The sequence below is a fragment of the Gymnoscopelus braueri genome, assembly GCF_963280865.1.
Source record: "Gymnoscopelus braueri genome assembly, chromosome: 21".
In the NCBI taxonomy this organism is placed as follows: domain Eukaryota; kingdom Metazoa; phylum Chordata; class Actinopteri; order Myctophiformes; family Myctophidae; genus Gymnoscopelus; species Gymnoscopelus braueri.
The window spans coordinates 7,655,895-7,665,894 of NC_137623.1; the positions used below are offsets into that span (position 1 = coordinate 7,655,895).

At 41.9% G+C, this 10,000-nt stretch overlaps 1 protein-coding gene across 1 annotated transcript in view; it reads right to left on the reverse strand.

Annotated features, from left to right (window-relative positions):
* LOC308077528 (sodium channel protein type 3 subunit alpha-like) overlaps positions 1 to 10,000 on the reverse strand; it is a gene marked incomplete at both ends in the record, with an annotated part of 152,644 nt that overhangs the window by 22,036 nt on the left and 120,608 nt on the right. The window contains 5 exon segments of the mRNA XM_080418276.1: positions 1,970 to 1,999; positions 2,001 to 2,134; positions 2,272 to 2,380; positions 4,653 to 4,775; positions 9,573 to 9,746. Of these exon segments, the coding sequence (XP_080274402.1) occupies positions 1,970 to 1,999; positions 2,001 to 2,134; positions 2,272 to 2,380; positions 4,653 to 4,775; positions 9,573 to 9,746 (570 nt within the window).

The window sequence follows — 10,000 nt, forward strand, 5'->3', positions numbered from 1 at the left end:
TCGACTGGTCCCCTAGAGCAAGTGGTGCGACATCCACTTCTGATGACTCAGCTCTGTTCCAATGCACATTCTCACTCACAAGACGTTTGACTGCAAGGGGGGGATGAAACGGCACATGTTGACTAGGGGGCAGTGCTGTAAAGTGACTAAGTACATTTACTCTAGTACAATTTTAACCCATTAAGACCTGAGACGAATCTTAAAAATGTTTTTTGAAAAGTTTAAAAAAAAATATATATATTTTTTTTTTCAAGATTTTTCAAAAATAGCAGATCTACAAGCTCATAGCGCGGCACTCGGTGCCGCGCTATGAGCTTGTATATCTGCTTTTTTTGAATAGCCAAAGAAATCTAAAATGACACATGCGTTCGAGGTCTTAATGGGTTAAGGTACTTTTACGTTACTGGAGTATTTCCAATTGTCTATACTTTTACTTCTATTCCACTACATCTCAGAGGCAAATATTGTACTTTTACTCCACTACAGTTATTTGAAAACTTTAGTTAGTTACTTTGCAGATATAAATTATTACATTATAAAACATACCTGAACCACTTTAGCCCTATTTTATACATAGGCTATTTGAAAATAGCCGATCTACAAGCTTTTAGATTTGCTATTTTCCAACATTTTAGTACTTTTACTTTTGGTACTTTAAGTACATTTTTATGCCAATACTTTTGTACTTTTACTCAAGTAACATTTTGAACACAGGCCTTTTTCTTGTAACAGAGAACTTCTACATTGTGATATCGATACTTTTACTTAAGTAAAACATGTCAGCACTTTTCCCACCACGGCTTGTCGTGCAAGACGAACCGACGAATGAAATGACAACGTTTTTTTCTGCCAGAAAGCCTTGAGGGGAGACTTCTCCCCCGGGGCAATGGATTATACGTTTTGGACTCGCACTCAAATTCACCTTTTCACGACATGACAGCTACAGCTATGCACTGTGGGAAGTACAGACCTTTTTTCGATCGTTCGTTTGCCTAGCCTAGTGATGACTGGTGAGTCTTTATATCTACATCCACTACATCTCAGAGGCAAACGTTATACTTTATACTCCACTACAATTATTTGAAAACTTTAGTTACTAGTTACTTTGTAGATTTTAATTATTATTACAAAACATACATTAACCACTTCAGCCCTATATACAGTTTTGGCCATTTGAAAATAGCCGATCTACAAGCTCACAATGCGTCGCATCGCGACACATTGTGAGCTTGTAGATCTGCTTTTTCCAAAAGATTTTTACACATTTTGAAAACTTGAGTACTTTTACTTTTGGAACTTTAAGTACCTTTTGATACCATTACTTTTGTACTTTTACTCAAGTAAATTTTGAATTCCGAACTTTTTTCATCTGTAGTCCCTGAGTACTTGTAACAGAGTACTTCTACATTGCAGTATTGATACTTTTACTTCAGTAAAACATTAGCCTGGTTCCAGACGAATCTGCCTTTGCAAAATTGCATCGCACTTTAGCCCTCGGCAGATTAGGTCTGGCCCCCCTCCATAGAGATTCCATTTCTCTCCCTCCGCAGTTGTGCGGAACCAACCAGGGCCCAGTATCCAAATGTGGGCGGGCTTATCACCTTATTTGGAGCAATGACGTACAAGGAAGCACTGCTCTGATTGGTTCGTGAACAAGGAAGCACTGCTCTGATTGGTTTAGATCTAACCAATAGAGTCCGTTTGGATCTTTTTGTAACCGCCCCTTGGAAAAAAATCTATCGTTGATAGGGACCAGACTAATATCCACGCAGTGTGTCGTGTGATATTGTCTGGCCACGCAAGGCTAGTAAAACATGTGAGTACTTTTTCCTGCAATGTGGTCCTCACAAATGAACGTATGTACCTACTAGAAGTTGATTAGATGCGACCATGTCATATCTCCTTCTCTCTCCCTCTCCCTCTCATCCCGTTAAACTATTGGTTCTCAAAGTGCTATAGCACCACTCACCACTTGCAGCAGGGCCAGGTACCCAGCCCCCCACGTTGTCGAAGTTGACCTTGACCTTGCTCCAGTAGAACTGCGGGTCGTTGAGGGACAGACACTCGCTCTTGTTGTTGATGAACGAGGCGTTGTAGACGAAGCCCGTTTTGTTCATGCAGCGCCCGTACTTCCCTGCAAATTCACAGGCATTTGTAGGCATTTAAGCAGACGCTCTAATCCAGAGCGACTTACAGTGAGCAAGGTAAACACATACATGGAATGCAGAGAAACTGTGAGTACTTCTTCCAACACTGTATTGGGGTACATACCGGCGAACAGGTTGACTCCCATGATGCTGAAGATGAGCCAGAATATCAGACAGACCAGCAGTACGTTCATGATGGAAGGGATGGCTCCTATTAGGGCATTGACCACCACCTGGACGCAACACACACCCATGAGATGTACGCACACATTATACCCACACCACCTGGACGCAACAGACACCCATGAGATGTACACACTAGGGGTGTGCCGACACTAATTTCATGATACGATACACGATATTGGGCTCACGATATCGATACGATATGGCCCTTTGTTATTATGAAAATATATGGGGGGGGGGGGGGGGAAGCAAATGCAGACAAATACTTATGTTTTCGCATTATTATTATTGCAAAAAATATATATATTTTTGGGGGGAAAAATGCCACAACGATACATATTGTCACGAAAACGTATCGCGATATATCGCGGGACGATGTATGTGCACACCCCTAATACACACCCATTATACCCACACCACCTGGACGCAACACACACCCATGAGATATACACACTGTACATACACACCACCTGGACGCAACACACCCATGATATATACACACTGAATATTCACACACCACCTGCACGCAATACACACCCATGAGATATACACAGATATACAGGAGAGGAGAGGAGAGGAGAGGAGAGGAGAGGAGAGGAGAGGAGAGGAGGGACAGACATGGACATAGAGAGGACATGGTGGGACATGGAGGACATGACAACCAGGTCAAAACCAGATGCACTAAATATAGAAATGAACACAAGCAGAGAGATGTTAAACACTACATTTAATACTGTTTAATGACACACACACACAGATGCACACACACAGATGCACACACACAGATGCACACACACGCAAACACACGCACACGCACACACGCACGCACACACACGCACACACACACACACACACACACACACACACACACACACGCACGCACACACACGCACACGCACACAAGAATAGAAGGTAATACAATGTGATGATGTTTTGACGTTTGTCAGAGCGTACAAACAAACACACACAGAACAACACGATGAGGAGGATTTTAACACTGATAACATTTACATTTCTAAAGGGGCACTTCACCCATTTTCAACCTCAACTTCATATAATTGGTCCTCACTATTGCTCATTATAGGATGGAACCCTTTCTGTCTAGTGTCTACTCACTCTGTGTCTCATTGGAGGGCTGTGGACAGTTCTATTTTATTTTGTATAAACGCCAGAACAGCTTCCATTATAGCATGCTTTCCAGGAATAGAAAGTCTGCAATTTCTACCTCCTTTTTTCCTTTAAAAAAAATAAAGTATATATATTATTACAAAAAAAAATTATGCCAGGAGTTTTTAGCAGTGGTGTAAAGTAACAAAGTACGTTTACTCAAGTACTGTACTTGAGTACAATTTTTAGGTACTTTTTCTTAACTAGAGTATTTCCAAATTTCTATACTTTTACTTCTAGACAAATATTATACTTTTACTCCACTACAATTATTTGAAAAGTTTAGTTACTAGTTACTTTGTAGATTTGAATTATTCTTACACTTCAGCCCTATTTAAACTTTGGCTATTTGAAAATAGCCGATCTACAAGCTCACAACGTGCCGCATCGCGATATAAATTTACTTTTTTACTTTTACTACTTTTACTTTTGTACTTTTACTCAAATGAATGTTGAATTCCAGACTTTTACTTGTTGTAACAGAGTATAGTTCTACATTGCAGTATTGATACCTTTACTTAAGTACAAAATGTTAGTTATTTTTCCACCACTAGTTTCTATTAGCTTGGATTCCCCATTGATGACGTCACTGGCAGGCAGGTTTCTGAACCCTCCACAGCCCTCCTCTGAGGCACAGAGTAAACATAAATGGTGCCATCTTCTAATGAGCATTATAGTGAGGACCAATTATATGAAAATAGGTTGAAAATGGGTGAAGCGCTCCTTTAACACGGTGGGAACACTGATGTTAGGAGTTGAGACAACATGTCGTCCACGGTGAACTTCACCACTGCAAGACGCACGGAAACAAACGCACCCAAACACACCCGAGGCCACAGAACTACATTATTAAGGAGCCAAGGCCAAAGGGCCGTGGACCCTTATTGTTTATCTCTACACTTTCGCTGTCCTCACGGCGATCGCCTCATTACACGCACAGGAAATAAACAGGAAGTAAACAAGTGTTTAAAACAAAACAAAAAACGTCAATTCCGGGTCTGTCGTCATCTGGCAGTGAAAGCATCTAGTCATTCGCGTAAAAAAAAGTTTGAGAACCACTTATTGTAATTGTATAGCAGACGTGAAGTACATATACCAGCTCTGACAGTGTGATAAAAAAACTATTTTGTTGTTGGTTAATACTGTCTCTCTTACCCGCATCCCTTCAAATCTGGACAGAGCCCTGAGTGGCCGCAGCGCTCTGAGGGTCCTCAACGATTTGATGGCTGCAAACTCTGAATAACCCAACGTGTTAGCTACCAGACTGACCAATGACACCTGGAGAGAGAGAGAGAGAGCGAGAGAGAGCGAGAGAGAGCGAGAGCGAGAGCGAGAGCGAGAGAGAGAGAGAGACAGAGAGAGACAGACAGATAGACAGAGAAGAAGAGAAGAGACAGACAGAGAGAGAGAGAGAGAGAGAGAGAGAGAGAGAGAGAGAGAGAGAGAGAGAGAGAGAGAGAGAGAGAGAGAGAGAGAGAGAGAGAGCCGAGAGCATTAGCTTATAGGCTAATCAGAGCTAACCTGTGAAAGAATGAGAGCCATCAAGCGGGAGAGCGGGAGAGGGAGAGACAGCGGGCGAGAGAGAGAGAGAGAGAGAGAGAGAGAGAGAGAGAGAGAGAGAGAGAGAGAGAGAGAGAGAGACCCAGAAGAGCAACGGAAGAGAGGGGGAGAGAGTGAGAGAGAGAGAGCAAGAAAGAGCCGAGAGCATTAGCGTGTAGGCTAATCAGAGCTAACCTGTGAAAGAACGAGAGCCATCGGAATTAGAGAGAGAGGGGGAGAAGAGAGAGAGAGACCCAGACGTTTGTATGTTTGTCGGAAGCTGGACAAACACCACGCACCGCCATCTTGTCTAGCCTCAGCAGAACTGAACACTGTTGTAGGAACATGGAGACAGACTGAGGCTTGTCTTGTTGAGATAACAGCTGAAATATACAACACAATCACATGTCACACCCTGTGGAACAAAATGAAATTTAAAACGTGTTTAGAACTGTCAAAAACGTTGAATTGTTTGTGGTTGCAGCTGTGGAGGAGAGGAGATGATTAGTATGTGTAGGTCAGGTCCTCTTCCGTACACCACAGACCTCGCACGTGTAGAGAAGAGGGTTGATGTTATCTGTAGCATGAAATGAAAATGGACCTTTTTTTCAGCAGCCATTTTGACATAAAATAGTAGGCTAACAGGTGTTAGCAATGATGCTCAAACAGAGTCAGGGTCAGCGTTTTCCAGATTTTGTGCAGATAGGTCTACAAAAACAAGTCCCAAAGGAAGTGACTAGGTTTCATCACTCACACAGGGGGTCCCCAGGAAAATGACTTAATATAGCATAAAAATCAGTTGAACCACTTTAACCCCTGGCCTACAGGCTATACGTCAGCTATTTGAACATCTTTAACGACACAAATCTTGTATGGTGGTCCCTGGCACAAAATCTTCTAAGATAGGGGCCCGGGGCCAATTACATGTTAATTTGGGGGGTCAACATTAGGAAGCAAGCCCAAATAAGCAACTACACTTTAGAAACAAGCCCCCAAAAACCGCAATTACCCACAACTACCAATATGGACAAGCAACTTATAAAAAGCCACAAAAAGTCGCTGACATGACAACACTGGCAAGAGCGCGCCTGCTTTGTTGTTCAGTAGTGTGCACTTCTACATCCTGCTAAAGCAATGCCTGTCCGAGCAAAACATCTCTACTGTATGTTACCGTATGGTAGCTGACTGCAAAAGCTCTGCTAAACTAAATGTAACTAAACATGAAGATATGCTATTTTGAAAGTAAAAGTGAAAGTGTTCAAGTGTGTCAGTAGGTTTTATAATCAATGAAAAGTATTAACAAGAGCTTGTGACTAAATAATAACTACATTGGACCCATTGGAACAGCTTATTTTTATTTCCTAAAACGTAACGGTTGTGGACATACAAGTTTTCTACCCGAAAACAAGGACATTTCCCTGTTTTACAATGCTAATGTCTGATTGGACAACAGATAAACGTTTTCTTTACGGTAGTTTTTTAACTCCTATGAGACGTTGAATCATTGGACCACATGTCAGAGAGAGAGAGAGAGAGAGAGAGAGAGAGAGAGAGAGAGAGAGAGAGAGAGAGAGAGAGAGAGAGAGAGACCCCTGACCCCTGAAGCAGCCATCCAGCCAAGCAGGAATAGAACCATCAACCACACCGCAGCAGAAACGCTGGAGCTAACGCTACTACTGGGTTTAAGCTGTGGAGCAGCACTCTATAGAGGTCTAGTCAGAGGTGGGACAAAGTCACTGTTTTGAAGTATAAGTAAGTCTCAGTCTTTGCTCTCTACTCCAGAGTCAAGTCCCAAGTCAAGACAGACAAGTCCTAGTCTCGCGTAGCCAGAAAACTATTCCACAATCTCTGAATGCTATATAGAGTCTGGAACTACAACTCCCGAAATCCGAGGCAGGAAGCTGTCATCTGTTCGTCATTTCCGTTCACAGAATATATTTTAAAATATATCTGGATTTTTTTATTTTCTGCTAAGCAGCAAGCTATATGCTTCGATGATTTTGATTTAAATGAGGATACATTTGCGTGACTGTTAAGACACGGAAGTGGGGAGGAGGCTTCACATCTGCGTTATCGATTGATCATTTTCAGAGCTTCCGTGGTCCAGACTGTATGATGGAAGCATTTGAAAATTGTGGGAAGCAACGGTCTGGCTTGCGAGACTGGGCAAGTCCCGAGTCCTAAACGTTTTGTATCGAGTGCCAAAGAAGTCCTAAGCTTGTTGGAAGTCAAGTCAAGTCCGGATTCATTGGCTTTGAAGTCCAAGTCGACTCCAAGTATTATTTAATTTAATTTGATCAAGTAAGTCTAAAGTCATCAAATGTGTGACTCAAGCCCAAGTCTGGAGTCCACACCTCTGCAGTCTATAGAGGGCTCCAGAGGGTTCTGGAGAGTTCTGATTGGTCCAGACTGTCCCAGGGGGCTTCCTTTGGGGTCTTACCCTCATCCCAGCGAAGCGGGACACGGCGCGGAGGGGCCTCAAAGCCCGAAACGTTCTCAGCACTCTCATGGTGGCGATCTGGTCAACACTGATGGCATGAGCCAGCATGCCCAGCAGAGAAATCTACACAGGACAACCCCCCCGGTCAGGGAGTTCAAACATTAAATGAAATCTACGGGACACCTGGCCAGGGAGTTCAAACATTCAATGGATATATTACATTTATAGCTTCTAATGTGGATTGTTGGATACAAGTCATATCTGGTTAGAACTATGATATCTACCAAGGCACCAAGTAAGGGAACTTTTATAAGAAATAAAGGTCTCTTGCCCACTGAAGTCTGTATTTCCGTCTGCGAAAAATACAGACTTTTAAAATCTATAAATTGTTACGCTGACTGGGCGCTGGTATTCAGGTGAAACTACTCTATTTGATGTGTGGTCTATGGTATTCAGACGGTACTACTCTATTTGATGTGTGGGGAAAAAAATATGAGGACGAACATTTCGGAGGCAGGTTGACACCATTAATTTTTTAGGCTAAACGAATTTTTGGGCAAAAGATACGGCCCAGTGTGCAGTGTGCAAGTTCCTTAAAGGAATACTTCACCCAATAAATTACTTATTTCTATCAATTACTCACACTATGTTCATTTTTTTCTTTTTTTAGACCAATAGAGACCAATCTTAACAAGAGCAGTACTATATTTAAAGTATAGACATTCGACCCGTAAATACCGCCCTATATGTTTGTTTACAAACATTCTCATCTGTAGTCCTGAAATTACTAATCATCATCATCATCATCATCATCATCATCATCATCATCATCATCAACAATTACCGTAAAGAAATATGAATGAATGAACATAAAACCAATAATTAATCAAAAACAAAGAAAGAAAGAAAGAATGAAAGAACGTAATTAGGAATATTTGTCAGACAGATTAACTGTGCAGGATTCTTCAGCTGATTGTAACGATCCTTCCAACCAACCAACCAGCCAATCAATTAAGCAAAGTCTTTGCAGTAACGGGCCAATGGTGGACTTACATCAGCTTTTCTCAAAGTGGGTGCCGTGGCACCCTAGGGTGTGCCTAGGGTGTCAGCCGCAAGTCCAGGAGTGCCGCAGAATACTTTGATCATATTTGGAATGTATCAATATCACTTCAGTTCAACCACTTTAGTAGACCTTACTTAGTAAACAGACCTGAGTTGTACTGTACTTGCGTGCGTTCTTTTTCAATCTATAGTACAAGAAATCTCCTTGCCAAAAATAGCAGATCTACAAGCTCACAGCGCGTGGCAACGCAATGCTTTGTTCCCCCCAGAAAAGGAATTAGTGGGGTGGCTTAGCAAAATTACCGATACGAAGCGGATAAAAGCGCCAAATTGTGCATGAGGATTCTTTAGGACCTACTGATGGATTCTAGCCTTGGGATCCAAACTTTATTTTGAAAATTATCCATTCAATTATCCATAAAAACAAAACAGACAAAAAAGACGCAACTTCCCATATAGTCCCGCCCCTTTTCCGATTTCAAGATTTCAAGTCTTCTTCTTCTTCATCTTCAAAACACATGTTTTGCTATTACTCCTACACATTTTGTCCAAAACTCACACAAATCGGCACACACTCTGTCTTTGGTCATGTGATCAAGATGTATCAGTAACATTTTTCATATTCCCTTCGGATTGACTACGATTGGCTTTTGCAATTTGTGGGAGGGTCCGTTTGGCAAAAAATGTCACAGATCATGAACACAGCGTCCTATCTGTCCCATTTTTTATCATTGAGAGGCCATTAATAAACGCAGAGCCAATGCGATTTCACACATTCCGCGCAACACATTCTACAAACGTCACTGTTTTTGCACCAAATTAAGTACAAATGGTCTTGTGAGTCATGTGACAATGGCCGTCCAACAGGCCTTTGATATTCCAGTTTGTTTCCAAATTTTTCAAAGGTATTTCATAAATAAAATGTATAAATCTAATAATCTCCATAAATAAATACAAAAAAAGTTTGAAGAAGTCGTGAAATCTACAAGCTCACAACGCGGCGTGAAGTTTGGGAACCACTGCTCTTAACTTACGTCAACGATGAGGAAGTCCAGCCAGCACCAGTAGTTGGTGAAGTACTTCTTGAATCCGTAGGCGACCCACTTCAGGAGCATCTCCAGGATGAAGACGTAGGTGAAGATCTTATCGGCAAACTCCAAGATCACCTTCACCACCCGCCTCTGCTCTATGTAGATGTCCTCAAACGCCTGAGAGAGAGCGAGAGAGGGAGACAGAGAGGGAGACAGACAGAGACAGAGAGAAACAGATATGAACACATATTAAGAGAATACTCTTACCCCAAATTCACAAAAATAACAAAAAATGCAGTTTGACTCTGTCCAGGCAATCCTATACTTGTTAGGTGAGAAAGCCAAATGTTCAAGGTTGGCCGCACAATATGTAGCAGTCTGCCACAAAAATGAGGGACAATGGGTGAAGTTTTAGTTTTAGTCTAGTTTTA